This window comes from Coregonus lavaretus (assembly GCF_964263955.1).
Source record: "Coregonus lavaretus genome assembly, chromosome: 31".
NCBI lineage: Eukaryota > Metazoa > Chordata > Actinopteri > Salmoniformes > Salmonidae > Coregonus > Coregonus lavaretus.
Window position 1 is genome coordinate 4,527,871 of NC_140018.1, and position 25,207 is coordinate 4,553,077.

Sequence of the window (25,207 nt, forward strand, 5' to 3'; positions counted from 1 at the left end):
TCTTCAGGTCTAAGGCAAGATTCATCAACACATGAGTGTTATTCACCAAACCTTAATAACCCAGCATCCCACCTGCAATCCTCTTCATCCAGGGAGCGTCGTCGATGCCCAGGTTGTTGTTGAGGATCTTGAGGATGTTCCCCAGGATGATGCTGAGGTGGTTGGAGCAGACGGTGGTGCAGCAGGCTGTGCCCGGAGCAGAGTTCTCTGTTCCTTTCTCCCACCAATAGGACAGGTAGTTACACAGCATGGGCAGGATCACCTCAATCACCTGGAGGGATTAGGGATGGGAAGGCATCATGTTAAGCGCTAACCACAATTTTAAGCAATATCTCGATTATCAGGATATGAAGCTATATCACGACAATTGTGATATTAAGTTATACCACGTAATGTCGTCATGCCAGAGGTTATGTTAATCAAGGCGCTAGCTTAATGAGTTCCTTTGTGTTGAAACAGAGGGGAGGAGCATCCAGCATTGTGGTGAAAATAAATTGTAGTACATACGCTGCTCTTCTATTGCACGTGCAATGATGTCTGAGGGAAACAAAAACTGTGTTCGTTGTTAGAAGTAACGTCTTTGTTGTTGTAAAATATCACAAACAGTTTCAACGCTAAAGATTCCAGCTTTAAAAGAGGATTCACTGTCTAAAAAGCTCTCTTGTAATATAAACAGATTTAGTGATAACAGCAGTTATCGTGATACAACATTGTAATTGTATTCCAAGCCCTCCTGACCTGTGGCATCTCTGTGTAGCGAGCTCCAGACTCCGAGATGTCGTTGATGTCCTTCAGCAGGCCATCCAGACGAGGCATCTCTGGACACATCTCCTCCACAGAGTCAGGCATACTCAAGACTGTACAGAGAACAGCACAGAATTAGCCAATGCACCATTAATAAACATAGGGCTGGTTTCCCAGACATTGATTAAGCCTAGTCATGGACTAAGACGCATGGTCCAGGACTCTGTGTCCAGCAAAACGGCCTTTACAGTAGAACTAAGGATGTAGCGGAGGTAAATGCAAGGGGATCCGGGTTGTTGTAAATGCAAGGGGATCCGGGTTGTTGTAAATGCAAGGGGATCCGATTTGTTGTCAAGCTAGATTGGTCCTGATAAATTGGTAGTGTTATGATTCAGTATTGCAACTGCAGAGTAGTGACTTACTGGCCCTCTCGCGGGGTGTCTTGGTGTTGAAGACAGACAGGGGGTTGTGAGCGTTGAGATCAGGCTCCAGGAACGCTACAGGCATGGCTCCTACCAGGGTGGCAAGACACTCCCCTAGGGCTGGTAGGTACCTGGAGGGAACACACACACAGAGACATTACTACACACAGAGACATTATTACACACAGAGACATTAACACACAGAGACATTAACACACACACAGAGACATTAACACACACAGAGACATTAATACACACAGAGACATTAACACACACAGAGACATTAACACACACAGAGACATTAATACACACAGAGACATTAACACACACAGAGACATTATTACACACAGAGACATTATTACACACAGAGAGACATTACTACACACAGAGACATTAACACACACAGAGACATTAACACACACAGAGACATTATTACACACAGAGACATTATTACACACACAGAGAGACATTACTACACACAGAGACATTAACACACACAGAGACATTATTACACACAGAGACATTATTACACACAGAGAGACATTACTACACACAGAGACATTAACACACACAGAGACATTATTACACACAGAGACATTATTACACACAGAGAGACATTAACACACACAGAGACATTAACAAACACAGAGACATTAACAAACACAGAGACATTAACACACACAGTGTCACGGTTTCGGCCGAGGCTGCCTCTCTCCCTTGTTCGGGCAGGCTTCGGCGTTCGTCGTCTCCGGAATTCTAGCTGCCACCGTTGTATGTTTCATGTTCGTTTGCTTTTGTCTGTTTGTTTTCACACCTGTTTCTAGTTTGGGCGTAATTAGTGTCCTATAAGTTTCTCGTTGTGTTTGTCTAGTGTTGTGTGTAATTGATTTTCGTCAGTCGTGTGTTTCGCTCGGTTGAGCTTCTCTCCACTGCGCTGGAGTATTTTCGCACCTGTTTGTGCGCTGTTTTCTATTTCGCCTTCGTGCGTATTTTCGCCTGCGGGCCAGTTGTCTTTTTGCCTTGGTTTTGGCTTTAATACAAGTCTTTGGATTATCGTTCTGAGTCCTGCGTTTGATTCCACCACTACACCTACAGCACGCCCTGACAGAATTACACACCTACCATGGAATCAGCAGGAGCCGAAGCAGGACAGACGAGACTGGAGGCCCAGGTTCGGGAACAACAGGACCAAATCCTGCAGATGGGGACCGCCCTGCAGGAGGTGATCACCACCCTCCGAGGCTGGGGTACGCCTCCACCGCCTCCCTCCCTGCCAGCACCATCGGCCAGTCCGCCCATTCCAGCGCCGGAACCTCGAGGAGTCCGACTCTCTCTCCCGAGGGCCTACGACGGAACCGCGGCTGGGTGTCAGGGATTCCTCCTCCAGGTGGAGCTATACCTGGCCACCGTGCACCCGGCACCTTCGGGGCATGAGAGCGTGTCCGCCCTGATCTCCTGCCTGGCCGGGAAGGCGTTGGAATGGGCCAACGCGGAGTGGAGGAAGATCGACGCCGCGACTATTACCTACGACGAGTTCTCCCGCCGCTTCAGGGCGGTGTTTGACCATCCCCCGGAGGGGAAAGCGGCGGGGGAGCGTCTGGTCTTCCTCCGGCAGGGGAGGAGGAGTGCCCAGGAATTCGCGCTCGAATTCCGTACTCTAGCGGCAGATGCAGGGTGGAATGATCGGGCCCTCATCGATCTATACAGATGTAGCCTACGAGAGGACGTCCGTCGGGAGCTGGCTTGTAGGGACACCAGCCTCTCTTTCGACCAGCTGGTCGACATGTCCATCAGGCTGGATAACCTGCTGGCTACCCGCGGACGTCCTGCGGAGGGTCCGTCCATTTCACCCTCCAGCGCCTCCGAGCCATGTCCCATGGAGCTCGGGGGCGCTGGCGCTAGAGAGAGGAGGAGTCGGCAGGCTAGGGGGTCCATCCACAGCACCAACTGTGGTCGGGGAGAACACACCGCGGCTAGGTGCTGGGGATGGCCTCCTAGGGGAGATGACGACAGGTTCCGCACTGGGGATTCCCTCCAGGTGAGTAGGCGCCCCACTCACCCAGAGCTCACTGTTGCCCATTTTTGTATGCCTGTGCGTTTTCCACAGGTAGCACCTCATTCCCAGCATAAGGCGCTGGTAGATTCAGGCGCGGCGGGGAATTTTATTGATAAGAAGTTTTGTTTAGCGTTAGGGATTCCCCTTATTCCTGTTGATGTTCCTTTCCCCGTTCATGCCCTAGATAGCCGTCCGTTGGGTACGGGCTTAATCAGGGAGGTCACGGCGCCACTTAGGATGTGTGCGCAGGGGGGTCATCAGGAGATGATTCAGCTGTTCCTGATTGACTCTCCTGCGTATCCGGTGGTGCTGGGCATGCCCTGGTTGAGTACCCATAACCCAGCTATTTCGTGGCAGGAGAGGGCTCTGATGGAGTGGTCTGCTCAGTGTGTGGGTAGATGTTTGGGCGTTTCCGTAGGGGCTACCTCGGTGGAGAGTCCAAACCAGGTGCCCGCATTGCACGTTCCCCCTGAGTATGGGGATTTGGCTATTGCGTTTAGTAAGGCGAGGGCGACGCGGTTGCCACCCCATAGGCAGGGAGATTGTGCGATAGACCTCCAGGCAGGAGCTGCGCTCCCACGGAGCCATGTGTATCCTCTGTCTCAGGAGGAGAAGAAAGCTATGGAGATTTACATAGACGAATCTCTGAGACAAGGATACATACGGCCTTCCACTTCCCCTGCGTCCTCGAGTTTCTTTTTTGTGAAGAAAAAGGATGGTGGTTTGCGCCCGTGCATCGATTACCGTGGTCTCAATCAGATTACGGTGAAGTACAGTTATCCACTCCCGCTGATTGCGACCATGACTGAGTCGTTGCATGGGGCGCGTTTCTTCACGAAATTAGATCTCAGGAGCGCGTACAACTTGGTGCGCATCAGGGAGGGTGATGAATGGAAGACAGCCTTTAGTACCACCTCGGGCCATTACGAGTATCTGGTCATGCCATACGGGTTGATGAACGCTCCGTCAGTTTTCCAATCATTCGTGGATGAGATCTTCAGGGACATGCAGGGGCAGGGGGTGGTTGTGTACATTGATGACATTCTCGTGTACTCGCCTACCCGTGTCGAGCATGTGGCCCTGGTGCGTAGAGTGTTGCGGAGGCTGGTGGAGCACGACCTGTATGTGAAGGCAGAGAAGTGTCTGTTTTTCCAGGAGTCGGTCTCCTTTTTGGGTTATCAGTTGTCTGCGTCAGGGGTGAAGATGGAGGTAGACCGGGTGTCGGCCGTGCGTAATTGGCAAACACCAACCACTGTGAAAGAGGTGCAGCAGTTTTTGGGGTTTGCAAATTACTACAGGAGGTTTATCCGGGGTTTTGGACAGGTGGCAGCTCCCATCACGTCTCTGTTGAAGGGGGGTCCGGTGCGGCTGCAGTGGTCGGCCGAGGCGGACAGGGCGTTTGGGAGGCTGAAGGACCTGTTTACCTCGGCCCCGGTGCTGGCGCATCCGGATCCCTCTTTGCCGTTCCAGGTAGAGGTGGACGCGTCAGAGGCCGGTTTAGGAGCCGTGCTTTCACAACGGTCTGGCGCGCCACCTAAACTCCGCCCCTGTGCTTTTTATTCTAAGAAGCTCAGTCCGGCGGAGCGGAACTATGACGTAGGGGACAGGGAGCTGTTAGCCGTGGTACAGGCTCTAAAGGTGTGGAGGCACTGGCTTGAGGGGGCTCAACACCCTTTCCTCATTTTGACGGACCACCGTAACCTGGAGTACATCCGGGCGGCGAGGAGGCTGAACCCTCGCCAGGCAAGATGGAGTATGTTCTTGACCAGGTTTACTTTTAAAATCACGTACATCCCTGGGTCACAGAATGGCAAGGCAGATGCGCTGTCTCGGCGGTATGACACGGAGGAGAGGTCCGTGGAGCCCACTCCCATACTGCCTGAGTCGTGTCTGGTGGCACCGGTAGTGTGGGAGGTCGATACTGAACTCGAGCGGGCGTTACGCACCGACCCTAGTCCACCACAGTGCCCGGAGGGTCGGAAGTACGTTCAGCTCGAGGTTCGGGATCGATTGATCTATTGGGCTCACACGTCACCCTCCTCTGGACATCCGGGTATCGGCCGGACAGTGCACTGTCTTAGTGCCAAGTACTGGTGGCCCACGTTGGCAAGGGATGTGAGGGTTTATGTTTCCTCCTGCTCGGTGTGCGCCCAGTGTAAGGCGCCTAGACATCTGCCTAGGGGTAAGTTGCTACCCCTGCCCGTTCCACAACGACCATGGTCCCACCTCTCTGTGGACTTTATAACAGACCTTCCCCTCTCCCAAGGGAATACTACTATCCTGGTCGTTGTGGACCGGTTCTCTAAGGCCTGTCGTTTGCTCCCCATGCCGGGTCTTCCTACTGCCCTACAAACTGCCGAGGCACTGTTCACCCATGTGTTCCGGCACTACGGGGTACCCGAGGACATTGTGGCTGATCGGGGTCCCCAATTCACCTCCAGAGTCTGGAGAGCGTTTATGGAGCGGTTGGGGGTCTCGGTGAGCCTCACCTCGGGGTACCACCCGGAGAGTAATGGGCAGGTGGAACGCGTAAACCAGGATGTGGGTAGGTTTCTCAGAACATACTGCCAGGACCGGCCGGAGGAGTGGTCAAGGTACGTTCCCTGGGCCGAGATGTCCCAGAATTCCCTACGCCATTCCTCCACTAACCTAACTCCATTTCAATGTGTGTTGGGTTACCAGCCGGTTCTGGCACCCTGGCAGCAGAGCCAGATCGAGGCTCCTGCGGTGGATGAGTGGGCGCGGCGCTCGGAGGAGACGTGGAACGCTGCACACGTCCACCTGCAGCGGGCCCTCCGACGTCAGAAGGCGAGCGCTGATCTCCACCGCAGTGAGGGACCGGTGTACGCACCTGGTGATCGAGTCTGGCTCTCTACCAGAAACCTGCCCCTCCGCCTGCCCTGTCGGAAACTGGGTCGGCGGTTTGTAGGGCCATTTAAAGTCCTGAGAAGGTTGAACGAGGTATGTTATAGATTACAGCTACCTGTGGAGTATAAGTGTATTAACCCCTCGTTCCATGTGTCCCTTCTCAGGCCGGTGGTAGCGGGCCCACTCCAAGAAAATGAGATCTTGGAGACTCCTCCGCCCCCGTTGGACATCGAGGGGGCACCGGCGTACTCCGTGAGGTCCATCTTGGATTCGAGACGTCGGATGGGGGGTCTCCAGTATCTAGTGGAGTGGGAGGGGTACGGTCCGGAGGAGCGGTGCTGGGTGCCGAGGAGAGACATTTTGGACCCGTCGCTCCTGACGGAATTCCATCGGGGGTATCCGACGCGCCCTGCTCCGCGTCCTCCTGGTCGTCCCCGAGGCCGGAGTCGGCGCACGTCTGGAGCCGCGCGTCAAGGGGGGGGTACTGTCACGGTTTCGGCCGAGGCTGCCTCTCTCCCTTGTTCGGGCAGGCTTCGGCGTTCGTCGTCTCCGGAATTCTAGCTGCCACCGTTGTATGTTTCATGTTCGTTTGCTTTTGTCTGTTTGTTTTCACACCTGTTTCTAGTTTGGGCGTAATTAGTGTCCTATAAGTTTCTCGTTGTGTTTGTCTAGTGTTGTGTGTAATTGATTTTCGTCAGTCGTGTGTTTCGCTCGGTTGAGCTTCTCTCCACTGCGCTGGAGTATTTTCGCACCTGTTTGTGCGCTGTTTTCTATTTCGCCTTCGTGCGTATTTTCGCCTGCGGGCCAGTTGTCTTTTTGCCTTGGTTTTGGCTTTAATACAAGTCTTTGGATTATCGTTCTGAGTCCTGCGTTTGATTCCACCACTACACCTACAGCACGCCCTGACACACAGAGACATTATTACACACAGAGAGACATTAACACACACAGAGACATTACTACACACAGAGACATTAATACACACAGAGACATTAATACACACAGAGACATTATTACACACACAGAGACATTAACACACACAGAGACATTACTACACACAGAGAGACATTAATACACACAGAGACATTATTACACACACAGAGACATTACTACACACAGAGACATTAATACACACAGAGACATTAACACACACAGAGACATTATTACACACACAGAGACATTACTACACACAGAGACATTATTACACACAGATACATTATTACACACAGAGACATTAATACACACAGAGAGACATTATTACACAAAGAAACATTATTACACACAGAGACATTAATACACACAGAGAGACATTATTACACAAAGAGACATTAATACACACAGAGACATTAATACACACATAGACATTATTACACACAGATACATTAATACACACAGATAGACATTATTACACAAAGAGACATTATTACACACAGAGACATTATTACACAAAGATACATTAATACACACAGAGACATTATTACACAAAGAGACATTATTACACACAGAGACATTATTACACAAAGAGACATTATTACACACAGAGACACTTTTACACACAGAGACATTATTACACACAGAGAGACATTATTACACACAGAGACATTATTACACACAGAGACATTAATACACACAGATACATTAATACACACAGAGACATTAACACACAGAGACATGAATACACACAGACATACACATTTACAGTAGACATGTACATTGCTGTTCCACAGCACTCTGAAGGAAAGAAGAGATTCAGCAACACTTAGAGGACAATGGAATTCAATAAAAAAGCTTCTTTATTGCTTAAAGTAGAACCAACGCGTTTCTGCTTTCGTCATTTCTTTTGGTGTTTTTTCACTTACACCGTACAGCACTCAAACGTGACTTAGAGCACACTACAGTTCCGACATTGTGATTTTGCTAGTCAGTGTTGGATGGAGTTTTCTTTCTCCAATTATCCAGAGAGATTTGATCACTCTCATTCAATCTCCTGCTCCTGCAGTACCTCCTTAGATGTGGTGTGGCCTCATACCTCTCCATGAAGATGTGTTTCCCCGTGCCCAGTGAGTAGAGACAGGTCACGATGCGATAGCACGACAGCTGGACGTCATCCACTGGAAAAGACAACACGCACAGGTCAGATTTCCTAGCAAAGCCTCAGTCACTTTAACACTCTCCTTTTTCAGAGAAGGCAACGATGGACACCCTGCTCAATCTCTGACTGCCACTGAGTGAGCCTGTGGTAAGCTGTAGTGCACTAAGGGCCGTGGTGAGTGATTTAGAAGGAGTCAGGCGCAGGAGGGTAAATCACAGAATAAAAAAGGTTTATTCCGTAACACAGCGGTACGCAGCAATGCGTAAAACACTCCAGTGCGGATATACAGAGCACTGGAAAACAACAAGGCACACTGGTGAAATATCCCGGGAGATACAAAATACAACATGGCTCCACCGAGCTAATCTAACCTCACAATAAACAATCACACACAAAGACAAGGGGGCAGAGGGAACACTTATACAGGTACTGATGATGGGATATGAACCAGGTGTGTGTAATAAACAAGACAAAACAAATGGAATGATGAGATGAGGAGCGGCAGTGGCTAGAAGGCCCGTGACAACGAACGGCGAAGCCTGCCCGAACAAAGAGAGGAGGCAGCTTTGGAGGAAGTCGTGACAAGGGCAGGGGTCTTCAAACCTCTCCTCGGGGACCCCCAGATGTTTCACAATTTAGTTTTAGCCCTGAACTAGGTGATCTGATTCAACTAATCAAGGGCTTGATAATCAGTTTACGAGTTGAATCAGGTGTGCTTGTTCTGGAATAGATCAAATACATGGAACGGCAGGGGGTCCCCCAATGAGAGGTTTGAAAACCACTGCACCAAGGGACTCACGCATGGTGCAACCAGTGTAAATGTATTAAAATAACATCAAGGCTAACTCACCCAGCAGGTAGACTCCAAAGTTGTGCATGGTGACGTGTTTGAACAGGGCTGTAAGGACGGGTAGCATGGCGGTGGTGGTGTAGGTGATGTTCTGAGACAAGACCTTCATCTGGCTCCTGGACTGGCTGAACTTCCCCAGCTTCAGCATCTCCAGGGTCTTCTCCAAGTCCTCCGCTGCGTTCTCAAATAACGTCCTGACCCCAGCCTTCACCATCTCTGAGCCTGACTTCATCACCGTCCTGGGAGGGGAGGAATAGGGTAGAAGGAGAGGTGTAAGAACGACAGAACAGAAGGAGAGGTGTAAGAACGACAGAACAGAAGGAGAGGTGTAATAACGACAGAACAGAGGGAGAGGTGTAATAACGACAGAACAGAAGGAGAGGTGTAAGAACGACAGAACAGAAGGAGAGGTGTAGGAACGACAGAACAGAAGGAGAGGTGTAAGAACGACAGAACAGAAGGAGAGGTGTAAGAACGACAGAACAGAAGGAGAGGTGTAAGAACGACAGAACAGAAGGAGAGGTGTAATAACGACAGAACAGAAGGAGAGGTGTAATAACGACAGAACAGAAGGAGAGATGTAAGAACGACAGAACAGAAGGAGAGGTGTAAGAACGACAGAACAGAAGGAGAGGTGTAAGAACGACAGAACAGAAGGAGAGGTGTAATAACGACAGAACAGAAGGAGAGGTGTAATAACGACAGAACAGAAGGAGAGGTGTAAGAACGACAGAACAGAAGGAGAGGTGTAGGAACGACAGAACAGAAGGAGAGGTGTAGGAACGACAGAACAGAAGGAGAGGTGTAGGAACGACAGAACAGAAGGAGAGGTGTAGGAACGACAGAACAGAAGGAGAGGTGTAAGAACGACAGAACAGAAGGAGAGGTGTAAGAACGACAGAACAGAAGGAGAGGTGTAAAGGATTCTCCTATAATGACAAAGGACGCTCTGCACACCTAAATCTGAGCTTTTGGTCAGTAATGACCTTCGTAAGAGATTCTCCTCACACAGGGAACCATTTATGTTATGGATTCCTACAGCGGTCATGCATGGATGGATTTGCATGGATACACAAGCAACACTGTGTTTACATGAGTACAAAGCATGGACTTCTTATATCCAGAATAATTGTCTTTATTGACTTTAATGTCATAAGCATCTTAACCTTTATTATTATTATTATTATTGTTGTTTTTTAGGGGGTAGATCAGCTTTAATATTGCAGATAGAGTGTAACTTCCATCAATGTAATTGTCTGCATCACTTCCAATCTCCCATATGTTTTTTAAAAAATATATATATATATACAGTGAGTGAAAAAAGTATCTGATCCCCTGCTGATTTTGTACGTTTGCCCACTGACAAAGAAATGATCAGTCTATAATTTTAATGGTAGGTTTATTTGAACAGTGAGAGACAGAATAACAAAAAAAAAAGACAAAAAAATCCAGAAAGACGCATGTCAAAAATGTTATAAATTGATTTGCATTTTAATGAGGGAAATAAGTATTTGACCCCCTCTCAATCAGAAAGATTTCTGGCTCCAAGGTGTCTTTTATACAGGTAACGAGCTGAGATTAGGAGCACACTCTTAAAGGGAGTGTTCCCAATCTCAGTTTGTTACCTGTATAAAAGACACCTGTCCACAGAAGCAATCAATCAATCAGATTCCAAACTCTCCACCATGGCTAAGACCAAAGAGCTCTCCAAGGATGTCAGGGACAAGATTGTAGACCTACACAAGGCTGGAATGGGCTACAAGACCATTGCCAAGCAGCTTGGTGAGAAGGTGACAACAGTTGGTGCGATTATTCGCAAATGGAAGAAACACAAAATAACTGTCAATCTCCCTCGGCCTGGGGCTCCATGCAAGATCTCACCTCGTGGAGTTGCAATGATCATGAGAACAGTGAGGAATCAGCACAGAACTACACGGGAGGATCTTGTCAATGATCTCAAGGCAGCTGGGACCATAGTCACCAAGAAAACACTTGGTAACACACCATGCCGTGAAGGACTGAAATCATGCAGCGCCCACAAGGTCCCCCTGCTCAAGAAAGCACATATATAGGGCCGTCTGAAGTTTGCCAATGAACATCTGAATGATTCAGAGGAGAACTGGGTGAAAGTGTTGTGGTCAGATGAGACCAAAATCGAGCTCTTTGGCATCAACTCAACTCGCCGTGTTTGGAGGATGAGGAATGCTGCCTATGACCTCAAGAAGAAGGACATTAAGGTCCTGGAGTGGCCTAGCCAGTCTCCAGACCTTAATCCCATAGAAAATCTGTGGAGGGAGCTGAAGGTTTGAGTTGCCAAACGTCAGCCTCGAAACCTTAATGACTTGGAGAAGATCTGCAAAGAGGAGTGGAACAAAATCTCTCCTGAGATGTGTGCAAACCTGGTGGCCAACTACAAGAAACGTCTGACCTCTGATAGCCAACAAGGCTTTTGCCACCAAGTACTAAGTCATGTTTTGCAGAGGGGTCAAATACTTATTTCCCTCATTAAAATGCAAATCAATTTATAACATTTTTGACATGCGTTTTTCTGGATTTCTTTTTGTTATTCTGTCTCTCACTGTTCAAATAAACCTACCATTAAAATTATAGACTGATCATTTCTTTGTCAGTGGGCAAACGTACAAAATCAGCAGGGGCTCAAATACTTTTTTCCCTAACTGTATTATTGATCGATTGACTATGACTTTTCAGATCACCCAGTAATGCTATCTGCAGGGTTAACTCCAGGTAAATATTGCAATCCTTTAGCCATTCCTGGACCTGTGTCCAAAAATAAGCTACAAATGGACAGTACCAAAACAAATGATCTAATGATTCTGTCTCTTCGCAAGCAAAATCTGCAGAGCTGGGAAGATTGTATCCCCCATATAAATACAATTTTATTGGTTGCAAGAATTTTATATAATAATTTAAATTGTTTTGAATCCGGTGTCGTTTTGCGTATCAGTTCATAAACATTATGCCATGGAATTGGTACGTCAAAAATCTCTTCCCAACTATTTTGCAATCTATATGGGACGGCTGTCAATCCTTTTGGTCCTTAAATGAAACTGGTATAATTTTTTATTTATCACAGTTTTCTTTAACCAATTATGTTCTTTAATGCAAGGCCGACAGACAAGTTCCTTACTTTTTCCCCCTTCCACTTTCCTCTTCCATTTTTGCGGTAATGCTGCAATTATTTGGTTGTAATTTTGGGTAGAGCAGACATTTCCATATGTTTTTGTTAGCTGCATGTTGACATGACTCCACCAGTCCTACCGATGAGATCATTTACGAAGACTATACCTTTTTTAAAACATTTTGTCAAAAAAAAGAAGGTTTTTTATCAATTAGTATATTTGAGTTTAACCACAATATTTGTTGCATTATTTGTTCTGTCGTTTCTGGAGGATTAAATTGAAATTGCAACCAACTTTCTATAGCTTGTTTTAGAAATAGTGATATTTGGGAGATGATTTCCTTTTCAAATAACTGAAAGTGAGAGGTTGTAATCTGAATAAAAGGAAAAAGGCCTTTCTTGAACATTGGGTGATACGATCTTACTAATTTGCTAGAGAACCAGTTCGGATTTAAGTATAACTTTTGTATGACTGAAGCTTTTAGTGATAGGTCTAATGCTTTAATATTTAATAATTTCTGTCCTCCGAATTCATATTCATTATATAAATATGCTCTTTTAATTTTGTCTGGCTTGCCGTTCCAAATAAAATGGAATATTTTTTTTCTCATATAATTTAAAAACTGTTCGCTAGGCATAGGCAAGACCATAAGCAAATAGGTAAATTGGGATAATACTAAAGAGTTAATCAGGGCGATTTTCCCACAAATAGACAGGTATTTACCTTTCCATGGTAGCAAGATCTTATCTATTTTTGCTAACTTTCTATTAAAATGTATTGGAGTGAGATCATTTATTTCATTTGGGATATGTATTCCGAGTATATCCACATCACCATCAGACCATTTTATTGGTAAACTACATGGTAATGTAAATTCTTTATTTTTTAGTGATCCAATATGTAATATAGTACATTTATCATAATTTGGTTGTAATCCAGAGAGGTTAGAAAATGTATCTAGATCTTCTATGAGGCTGTGGAGGGATTCAAGTTGTGGATTTAAAAGAAAACATGAATCATCAGAGTACAATGACACCTTTGTTTTTAAGCCCTGGATTTCTAATCCCTTGATATTATTGTTGGATCTGATTTTAATAGCTAACATCTCGATGGCCATAATAAATAGATATGCCAATAGTGGACAACCTTGTTTCACTCCTCTTGACAGTTTAAAACTTTCAGAGAAATAGCCATTATTTACTATTTTACACCTTGGGTTACTATACATGATTTTAGAGATTCTCCAAAATTGAAATGCTCCAAGCATTTATATATAAACCCCAGTCGTACTTTATCAAATGCCTTTTCGAAGTCTGCTATGAATAGCAGGCCTGGTTTCCCAGATTTTTCATAGTGTTCTATTGTTTCCAGTATTTTTGCATCACAACACTGAAGTGTAAGGGGCCTCCAATTTTTTTAATGGACTGGATATTTATATTATCCACTTGTATCCTGTTTCAGTAATAATGAAATCAGACCTTCTTCTTGAGTGTCTGATAATCTACCGTTTACATAGGAGTGGTTAAAACATGCTAATAACGGTCCTCTGAGTATATCAAAAAAGGTTCGGTATACCTCGACTGGTATGCCATTCAACCCTGGAGTTTTCCCGGACTTAAAGTCTTTAATTGCATCCAGAAGTTCCTCCTCTGTAATTTCAACTTCACATGAGTCTTTCTGTATGGCTGTTAATTTTACATTATCAATAGAAAAAAATCTCTACAATTAGCTTCAGTTAGAGGAGATGGAGGCGACTGAAACGAAAACATATGCTTAAAGGACTTTGTTTCCTCCTTCAAAATATCATTTGGTGAATCATGGGTGTCTCCGTCATTTGTAACCAGTTTCAGTAAATTATTTCTGGTAGCATTCCTATGTTGAAGATTAAAAAAGAATTTGGTGCATTTTTCCCCATATTTCATCCAGTTTGCTTTATTTTTATAATATATTACACTTGATCTTTCTTGAGTAAGTTTCTCCATTTCTTTTAGTTTTTCCTCTAATTTATTCTGAGCCTCTATGTTACAGTTTTTATTACTATCTATCTGTTCTGTTAGACCTTCTATTTCCTTTGTTAGTATGGACTATTTTGACCTAAATTGCTTTTGTTATCGAGATGAGTACTGAATTGCATGGCCTCTAAAGGCACATTTAAAGGTGTCCCATACAATAAGGGGATTTGCTCTACCTATGTTATGTCGGACAAAAAATCAGATATAAATTCCTCTGTCCTTGTTAAAAACAAGTTATCATCCAATAGGCTTTGATTAAATTTCCAATATCCTCACCCACATGGAAATTCAGTAAGAGGAATGTATATGCCAATTATATGATGGTCCGACCGCATTCTGTCCCCTATCAACACTTTTTAAACTTTTGGTGCCAACAAGAATGACATAAGAAAGAAGTCAAGACGACTAGCTTGATTGAGTCTCCGCCATGTATATCTCACTAGATCAGGATATTTAAGCCTCCATATATCTACTAGTTCTAATGTATCCATGACATTCATGATTTCCTTCAGAGCATGAGGGTGATTGTTTGTAGTGTGATTTCCTTTACGGTCCATTGAGCTATTTAAAATGGTATTATAATCTCCCACCATAATAATAGAGTCTTGAATTGCTTGCAGGGTTGATAATTTATTATATATATTGTCAAAGAAGTGTGGATCATCATTATTTGGTCCGTAAAGGTTAATGAGCCATATCTGTTTATGGTCCAATAGCATATTTAAAATAATCCATCTACCTTGCGTATCTGTTTGGACAATTTGCACATTTGGATCGAAATTACTGTTAATTAATTTCATCACCCCTTTTGAGTTTCTTTGCCCATGGGAGAAGTATATTTCTCCCCCCCATTCCTTTTTCCACGCAACTTAATTTAGAATTGTTGAATGAGTTTCCTGTAAACAATATATATTATATTCCTTCTCTTTGAGCCATGTAAATATTGTTATTCTTTTGTTATTATCTGCTAAGCCATTACAATTATAACTGGCTATACTTATTTCACCACATACCATAATGAGATACAAGTTTCAATTCTATATGTTTGTAAATTTACCAATAAAAAATACCATAGTGATTGAGTGTCCATATAGCTGTACCATGATATTTGCATTGCTACTAAGTAACCCTCCAATTGTTCTCCACTATTCCCCCCGCTAAAGCCTCTTACCCCCCAAGTTGGGTTATCATCCCAGTGATCGGCATACCACTCCCGTCCCCCCGGATCCCTAGGGCCCCAAGAGGCCAGGACCCATCCATCGAAAACAGCACACAGTGCCACCCACAAAACAGAAGCAGGTCAACAAACAAAAGCATTTCCAATGCTCTCACCTCAATATATATATATATTATAGCTATTTAAAAATATATATCTAATCAAATATCTTGCATATCTTATTTCCCATCATTATCAATTAATATGCGTAATAATGTCGGCAGTTCATGCGTAGGATTTTAACCTATAACCCGGATTGCCATTGTATTACATTACATTTTTGACAAGCAATTATTATTTTAGCAAACAATTATTGTGGTTCATCCTATATTCTCCCTAGCATCCTTACCCCCTTGCAACAGATGTGGGATAAACACACACGCACATACTCTAACACACTCAAACCCTTTCCTCCACAATCAACCATAAGATCAGATGCTCAACGGTTGTTACATCCCAGAGCCCAACTCTAGAAAGGACCTGATTTACGAATGCATATACACTTACAGTTGTTTGAGAAAGCATGCAAGATTGAACATCTCCGTGCAGTCAGACCTTTGATTATTTTGTGCCACAATAATAAGCCCCCTCTCTGATTGTCCGAGTGTGACCCCCTCCCCATGGGTTACTGCAGCCAGTGTTGCCAGCACTGCCACTACCTGGGTGGGGGTACCCCACCGGAATCCTTAACCTTTATTATTTGTAAATGTTTTATTTAACATTTATTTTCACAGGGAGTCCCATTGAGACCAAGACCTCTTTCACAATTTACACAATTTACAAATACAATATAATAAAAGCATATATGATTTACAAGCCATTCAAGAAAAACAATCACATTCCTCAGTAAAGAGGTCCTTAATCAACAATTTGAGCTGACCGAGAAGCACCAGAACATCAAGTTGCGGTTTGACTTTTTCTGATTTAAGGGAAGACAGAGGTTTGTTCTTCAGGGTCTATAAAAGGCTCTTACCTTGTGTCGAGTGAATGAGCCAGGATGTGTAGACAGCTCACCATAATAGCCGAGTCGCTCCCTAAGAGAACACATTTATATGGAAATCACTGGGCAAAGAGTACAAGCACCGCTGACTGAGTACATGACACACTGGTAAAGGCCCTGACACACTGGTAAAGGCCCTGACACACTGGTAAAGGCCCTGACACACTGGTAAAGGTCTTGACACACTGGTAAAGGCCCTGACACACTGGTAAAGGCCTTGACACACTGGTAAAGGCCTGACACACTGGTAAAGGCCCTGACACACTGGTAAAGGCCAGGGTGTCAGAGGAAGGCCCTCAAAATTGTCAAAGACTCCAGTCACCCTAGTCATAGACTGTTCTCTCTGCTACCGCACGGCAAGCGGTACCGGAGTGCCAAGTCTAGGTCCAAAAGACTTCTCAACAGCTTCTACCCCCAAGCCATAAGACTCCTGAACAGCTAATCATGGCTACCCGGACTATTTGCACTGCCCCCCCACCCCATCCTTTTTACGCTGCTGCTACTCTGTTAAGTATTTATGCATAGTCACTTTAACTCTACCCACATGTACATATTACCTCAACTAGCCGGTGCCCCCGCACATTGACTATGCAACGGTACCCCCCTGTATATATAGCCTCCCTACTGTCACTTTATTCTATTGTATATATAGCCTCCCTACTGTCACTTTATTTTTTACTTCTGCTCTTTTTTTTCTCAACACTTTTTTGTTGTTGTTTTATTCTTACTTTTTTGTTTAAAATAAATGCACTGTTGGTTAAGGGCTGTAAGTAAGCATTTCACTGTAATGTCTGCACCTGTTGTATTCGGCGCATGTGACCAATAAAATTTGATTTGATTTGATTTGAAAGGCCCTGGCACACTGGTAAAGGCCCTGACACACTGGTAAAGGCCCTGACACACTGCTAAAGGCCCTGACACACTGGTAAAGGCCCTGACACACTGGTAAAGGCCCTGACACACTGGTAAAGGCCTTGACACACTGGTAAAGGCCCTGACACACTGGTAAAGGCCTTGACACACTGGTAAAGGCCTGACACACTGGTAAAGGCCCTGACACACTGCTAAAGGCCCTGACACACTGGTAAAGGCCCTGACACACTGGTAAAGGCCCTGACACACTGGTAAAGGCCCTGACACACTGGTAAAGGCCCTGACACACTGGTAAAGGCCCTGACACACTGGTAAAGGCCCTGACACACTGGTAAAGGCAATGACCGAGGTCCTTACCAAAGAGGGAAATCCTGTGTCTGACAAGAGCTGCCATCTTACAGAACAGGCTGGAAAATATAGGAGAAGAAAGGGAATGAAATAACCAGAGAAAGAAAGGAGAGAAGAAGAAAGCAAACTGAGGGAAACAAGAAAAGAGTTCTTCACAAGTTTCTCATGTGTACTGTAGTGCCCAATCTGAAATCAATCTATAGCTACCTTCCCTAGACAGGTGAAGTTTCCTCCATATTGCTTACACCTATCTGATCCTCTCACGTCAATCGGAAGTGTCTATGAATAGGTGACTGTCATTAGGAGACTGTGGCTGGGGATTCTGTGTTGAGTTCAGACTGGCAACATTGTCATTCACCACTGTGTCCAGCACCACTGCTGGTACCTCACCTAGTGATCATCTCCTTCTCCTTGTTGGAGGCGTAGCCGCTGCTGCTCAGGTTCTTACTGGGCGAGGACAGGAAGTACATGCTGTGGTTCTTAAAGTACATGTCTATGAGTGGTAACAGTACCTATAGGGCAGGGTGGGGGAGAAGGGATGTATTAAGGCTGAGCTTAGAGAGCTTATTCCACAGTGTCTACAATTCATATCATATCTATTGTTGAAAGACTGTACATCCATACCTTGGCGAAAAACTTGATTTCCTGATCGTGAGGTGATTTGTCTGTCTTTCCACTGGTGGCCATGGCCTCTGGAAAAAACAGGTTCAAATATGTATAAAACCAAAACTAGACACTTAGCTAAATTCAAATTCAAATTCATTCTCAATTCCACATTTCAAAGCACATGAAACAAATGTCTGAGTGGACTCACCCAGGTGGGCGATGAACTCCTGAGCCGAGTCCACATACTTCAGCAGCCTCTTGAGGAACGTGTAGGCAAACCTCTTCTCCATGGACGACGAATCCTGCTCCATGTCCTTCAGGCCTCTGCAGAACATCAAGAACACACAATAGTACTTTATTGATCTCCAAAGAGGGCATTTGTTTGCAACAGCTAATACATCCAAATGGCATGAAAGCCCCTGTTTTAGTCAGCTGATTACTGTTTTAGTCCGCTGATTACTGTTTTAGTCCGCTGATTACTGTTTTAGTCCGCTGATTACTGTTTTAGTCAGCTGATTACTGTTTTAGTCCGCTGATTACTGTTTTAGTCCGCTGATTACTGTTTTAGTCAGCTGATTACTGTTTTAGTCCGCTGATTACTGTTTTAGTCCGCTGATTACTGTTTTAGTCCGCTGATTACTGTTTTAGTCAGCTGACATTGACTCGGTACCGGTACCTCCTGTATATAGCCTCGTTATTGTTATTTTATTGTGTAACTTCTTTTTATTTATTTTTTATTTTTAATCTTTAGTTTATTTTAGTAAATCTTTTCTTAACTCTTTCTTAAAACTGCATTGTTGGTTAAGGGCTTGTCAGTAAACATTTCACTGTAAGGTCTACACCTGTTGTATTCGGCGCATGTGACAAATAACATTTGATTTGATTCCTGTTTTAGTCAGCTGATTCCTGTTTTAGTCAGCTGATTACTGTTTTAGTCAGCTGATTCCTGTTTTAGTCCGCTGATTACTGTTTTAGTCAGCTGATTACTGTTTTAGTCAGCTGATTACTGTTTTAGTCAGCTGATTACTGTTTTAGTCAGCTGATTACTGTTTTAGTCAGCTGATTCCTGTTTTAGTCAGCTGATTACTGTTTTAGTAGCTGATTACTGTTTTAGTCAGCTGATTACTGTTTTAGTCCGCTGATTACTGTTTTAGTCCGCTGATTACTGTTTTAGTCTGCTGATTACTGTTTTAGTCAGATGATTCCTGTTTTAGTCAGCTGATTACTGTTTTAGTCAGCTGATTACTGTTTTAGTCAGCTGATTACTGTTTTAGTCAGCTGATTACTGTTTTAGTCAGCTGATTCCTGTTTTAGTCAGCTGATTCCTGTTTTAGTCAGCTGATTACTGTTTTAGTCAGCTGATTCCTGTTTTAGTCCGCTGATTACTGTTTTAGTCAGCTGATTACTGTTTTAGTCAGCTGATTACTGTTTTAGTCAGCTGATTACTGTTTTAGTCAGCTGTGATTGACTGATTGACTGCGATTGACTGATTGATTAACTGATTGATTGCATTCCTCGGTGGTAACAGACAGGTGCAGTATACGGGTGAGATAGTTAGGGGGAGTCTCTGACCTGGTGATAGTGTATCCATTGATCTGCAGGAACTTAAAGAGATCCTGGGCCTTCTCTCTGTCTCTATACTTCTCCTTGGCTGTCAGGGTGTCATAAGGCACCAGCAACGGATGGCTCCCTCCTCCTGAGACAGACAGCAAACACATCAAACAGTGGCAACACTTTCACCAACTCTCTCTCTCTCTCTCTCTCTCTCTCTCTCTCTCTCTCTCTCTCTCTCTCTCTCTCTCTCTCTCTCTCTCTCTCTCTCTCTCTCTCTCTCTCTCTCTCTCTCTCTCTCTCTCTCTCTCTCTCTCTCTCTCTCTCTCTCTCTCTCTCTCTCTCTCTCTCTCTCTCTCTCTCTCTCTCTCTCTCTCTCTCTCTCTCTCTCTCTCTCTCTCTCTCTCTATATATATATATATATATATATATATATATACAGTTGAAGTCAGAAGTTTACATACACCTTAGCCAAATACATTTAAACTCAGTTTTTCACAATTCCTGACATTTAATCCTAGTAAAAATTCCCTGTCTTAGGTCAGTTAGGATCACCACTATATTTTAAGAATGTGAAATGTCAGAATAATAGTAGAGAGAATGATTTATTTCAGCTTTTATTTCTTTCATCACATTCCCAGTGGGTCAGACGTTTACATACACTCAACTAGTATTTGGTAGCATTGCCTTTAAATTGTTTAACTTGGGTCAAACGTGTCGGGTAGCCATCCACAAGCTTCCCACAATCAGTTGTGTGAATTTTGGCCCATTCCTCCTGACAGAGCTGGTGTAACTGAGTCAGGTTTGTAGGACTCCTTGCTCGCAGACGCTTTTTCAGTTCTGCCCACACATTTTCTATAGGATTGAGGTCAGGGCTTTGTGATGGCCACTCCAATACCTTGACTTTGTTGTCCTGAAGTCATTTTGCCACAACTTTGGAAGTATGCTTGGGGTCATTGTCCATTTGGAAGACCCATTTGTGACCAAGCTTTAACTTCCTGACTGATGTCTTGAGATGTTACTTCAATATATCCACATAATTTTCCTTCCTCATGATGCCATCTATTTTGTGAAGTGCACCAGTCCCTCCTGCAGCAAAGCACCCCCACAGCATGATGCTGCCACCCCCGTGCTTCATGGTTGGGATGGTGTTCTTCGGCTTGCAAGTACCCCCTTTTTCCTCCAAACATAACGATGGTCATTATGGCCAAACAGTTCTATTTTTGTTTCATCAGACCAGTGGACATTTCTCCAAAAAGTACGTTCTTTGTCCCCATGTGCAGTTGCAAACCGTAGTCTGGCTTTTTTATGGCGGTTTTGGAGCAGTGGCTTCTTCCTTGCTGAGCGGTATTTCAGGTTATGTCGATATAGGACTTGTTTTAATGTGGATATAGATACTTTTGTACCTGTTTCCTCCAGCATCTTCACAAGGTCCTTTGCTGTTGTTCTGGGATTGATTTTAACTTTTCAAACTAAAGTACGTTCATCTCTAGGAGACAGAACGCGTTTCCTCCCTGAGCGGTATGACGGATGCGTGGTCCCATGGTGTTTATACTTGTGTACTATTGTTTGTACAGATGAATGTGGTACCTTCAGGCGTTTGGAAATTGCTCCCAAGGATGAACCAGACTTGTGGAGGTCTACAATTTGTTTTCTGAGGTCTTTGCTGATTTATTTTGATTTTCCCATGATGTCAAGCAAAGAGGCACTAAGTTTGAAGGTAGGCCTTGATACACATCCACAGGTACACCTCCAATTGACTGAAATTATGTCAATTAGCCTATCAGAAGCTTCTAAAGCCATGACATAATTTCCTGGAATTTTCCAAGCTGTTTAAAGGCACAGTCAACGTAGTGTATGTAAACTTCTGACCCACTGGAATTGTGATACAGTGAATTATAAGTGAAATAATCTGTCTGTAAACAATTGTTGGAAAATGTACTTGTGTCATGCACAAAGTAGATGTCCAAACCGACTTGGCAAAACTATTATTTGTTAACAAGACATTTGTGGAGTGGTTGAAAAACTAGTTTTAATGACTCCAACCTAAGTGTATGTAAACATCCAAATTCAACTGTACGTCTACATATACACTACATTATCAAAAGTATGTGGACACCTGCTCGTCGAACATCTCATTCCAAAATCATGGGAATTAATATGGAGTTGGTCCCCCCTTTGCTGCTATAACAGCCTCCACTCTTCTGGGAAGGCTTTCCACTAGATGTTGGAACATCACTGCGGGGACTTGCTTTCATTCAGCCACTAGAGCATTAGTGAGGTCGGGCACTGATGTTGGGCGATTAGGCCTGGCTCACAGTCGGCGTTCCAATTCATCCCAAAGGTGTTCGATGGGGTTGAGGTCAGGGCTCTGTGCAGGCCATTCAAGTTCTTCCACACCGATCTCAACAAACCATTTATGTATAGACCTCGCTTTGTGCACAAGGGCATTGTCATGCTGAAACAGGAAAGGTCCTTCCCAAAACTGTTGCCACAAAGTTGGAAGCACATAATCGTCTAGAATGTCATTGTATGCTGTAGCGTTAAGACTGCCCTTCACTGGAACTAAGGTGCCTAGCCCAAACCATGAAAAACATCCCCAGACCATTATTCATCCTCCACCAAACTTTACAGTTGGAACTATGCATTGGGGCAGCTAGCGTTCTCTTGGCATCCGCCAAACCCAGATTAGTCCGTCGGACTGCCAGATGGTGAAGCATGATTCATCACTCCAGAGAACGCGTTTCCACTGCTCCAGAGTCCAATGGCAGCGAGCTTTACACCTCTCCAGCCGTCGCTTTGCATTGCCCATGATGATCTTAGGCTTGTGTGTGGCTGCTCGGCCACGGAAACCCATTTCATGAAGCTCCCGATGAACAGTTCCCTGTGCTGACGTTGCTTCCAAAGGCAGTTTGGAACTCGGTAGTGAGTGTTGCTACCTAGGACAGAATATTTGTACGCGCTAGGCGCTTCAGCAGTCAGCGTTTCCGTTCAGTGAGCTTGTGTGGCCTACCACTTCGCGGCTGAGCCTTTGTTGCTCCTAGACGTTTTCACTTCACAATGACAGCACTTACAGTTGACCGGGGCAGCTCTAGCAGGGCAGAAATTTGACGAAGTGACTTGTTGGAAAGGTGGCATCCTATGACGGTGCCACGGTGAAAGTCACTGAGCTCTTCAGTAAGGCCATTCTACTGCCAATGTTTGTCTACAGAGATTGCATGGCCGTGTGCTCGATTTTATACAACTGTCAGCAACGGGTGTGGCTGAAATAGCCGAATCCACTAATTTGAAGGGGTGTCCACATACTTTGTATATATAGTGTATATATACCTACAGTACATCTATGTATATAAACTTGAACATAGACATTATTCCTGGATGATTATAAGGGATGACGGACCCTGTGGTTGACTACACACCTTTACTGTTCAGCTCAGTCTTCTTCTTCTTGGCCCAGATGTTGTGGTAGTTCTCTGCTACTACTTCCACCATCCCCTGCAGGGCGAACACACACACATGGACATGAAAACAATTAGTGCTTTGGATGTGTTATGATGTAGCTACTACAGTAGGGTTTTCCCAAACTCAGTCCACAGCTGATTCAAATAATTAAAGCTTGATGATGAGTTGTTATTTAAATCAGCTGTGTAGTGCTAGGGCAGAAACCAAAACATGCACCCGGGGCGAGTTTGGGAAACCCTACACTACACCTGACCTGAGTTCCAACACTATTTTAAATCTTTCAAATACTTTGAGCGTTTTGCTTTAGCCTCCTTGGATTGGCAAGCTGGTGGGGTTAGTACTTTTGGGACTTTTCTATTTGTCTCATTGAAAAAGATAACCTCAAACAAAAGCACAACAAATTCCAATAGCATGTGAACCCAGGTGTGATGTGTATCGCGAGAGCAACACCCATGCCCCACAGCACACTGTACCTGCTTAGTAATATGACATCAGATGTGATGTCATATTACATGATATAGTATCATGACTTGATAGAGGGTAAAACATTCCGGAGGACATTGTTCGATAACCACAACATAACAACATAGCAATTGTTCCATGACAACAACCTGCAACTCTCTGGATAGAGTAATATTGTTCAGATCCAATGGGGGTTCAGGGATGCATGTATTATCATTATCCTGCAACATTAAAAGATAATTCAATAAAATCATTAAATAAATGGGTGATAAAAATTAAAACACACGTACAGTATATATATATATACACACACACTACCTGGGTGGACTCTGAGATCTTGCTTTGTTTCTCGATGAACATGGCCTCTCCCTCTTTAGTCCTCTCCATGTTCCAGCCCATAGCCAGCATACTCTTTAAAGACTCCTTCACTGGCCAGCGGTACGTCTCCCTCTCCTACACAGGGAGGACACATGCGCACCCTGTATAGTAAATTACCCTTTCAATCATATCTGTCACAATTAATACGACGGGTTACAGCTATCTCTTGTGACAGATCGTTAGCTAGCTACAGTAGCTAGTGCAGAGAAAATGTGTTTTCTGGACTCTGAGATTAGGGTTATAATATCAACAGTACCGTCTCACTGAGTGACTTGTAAGGCTTCAGCAGAGGGTGAGTTTTGGCATCATCATCCACGCACTCTCCCATTTTCCAACCCGCTGTCACCTGGAGATCAGGAGTTAGGCCATGTAAAGACCTTACATTCACACTCTTACACAGGAAAGGCAGCGTTTCAACCTAGTTGTTGAGGTAACAGTACCTTCTCTGAGGACCACTTGACGTGGGAATGCTCTGCAAACTTGTTGGCGATGTAGTCCAGTTTCTCTGGAAGGGAGATACTAGGAGGAAGGAGGACAGAGACACCACTGTTAGTCCTTCATTTCAACACAACCTAGACATCTAGTGCAGTAAGGGCTAGTCTCCCTCTGCTCCCATGGTATAGAGGGGAGACAACAGAGACAGGGGTAGACAACAGAGACAGGGGGAGACAGAGGGAGACAACTGAGACAGGGGGAGACAGAGGGAGACAACAGAGACAGGGGGAGACAACAGAGACAGGAGGAGACAGAGGGAGACAACAGAGACAGGGTAGACAGAGGGAGACAACAGAGACAGGGGGAGACAGAGGGAGACAACAGAGACAGGGGGAGACAGAGGGAGACAACAGAGACAGGGGGAGACAGAGGGAGACAACAGAGACAGGGGGAGACAGAGGGAGCAGAGGGGAGACAACAGAGACAGGGGGAGACAACAGAGACAGAGGGAGACAACAGAGACAGGGGGAGACAACAGAGACAGAGGGGAGACAACAGATACAGAGGGGAGACAACAGAGACAGAGGGAGACAACAGAGACAGTGGGAGACAACAGAGACAGAGGGGAGACAACAGAGACAGAGGGGAGACAACAGAGACAGGGGGAGACAACAGAGACAGAGGGAGAC

At 44.8% G+C, this 25,207-nt stretch overlaps 1 protein-coding gene across 1 annotated transcript in view; it reads right to left on the minus strand.

The window, feature by feature from the left end:
• The window catches only part of LOC311106745 (ryanodine receptor 3-like), a gene marked incomplete at both ends in the record, with an annotated part of 179,129 nt that overhangs the window by 37,432 nt on the left and 116,490 nt on the right, over positions 1-25,207 (minus strand). Inside the window, 16 exons of the mRNA XM_084149143.1 lie at positions 73-271; positions 739-857; positions 1,167-1,297; positions 8,120-8,201; positions 9,033-9,271; positions 16,377-16,437; positions 17,634-17,683; positions 18,015-18,136; positions 18,249-18,316; positions 18,439-18,554; positions 19,803-19,926; positions 23,201-23,276; positions 23,855-23,926; positions 24,024-24,158; positions 24,340-24,429; positions 24,524-24,602. Of these exons, the coding sequence (XP_084005269.1) occupies positions 73-271; positions 739-857; positions 1,167-1,297; positions 8,120-8,201; positions 9,033-9,271; positions 16,377-16,437; positions 17,634-17,683; positions 18,015-18,136; positions 18,249-18,316; positions 18,439-18,554; positions 19,803-19,926; positions 23,201-23,276; positions 23,855-23,926; positions 24,024-24,158; positions 24,340-24,429; positions 24,524-24,602 (1,763 nt within the window). The remainder of the gene's footprint in view (positions 1-72; positions 272-738; positions 858-1,166; positions 1,298-8,119; positions 8,202-9,032; positions 9,272-16,376; positions 16,438-17,633; positions 17,684-18,014; positions 18,137-18,248; positions 18,317-18,438; positions 18,555-19,802; positions 19,927-23,200; positions 23,277-23,854; positions 23,927-24,023; positions 24,159-24,339; positions 24,430-24,523; positions 24,603-25,207) is intronic.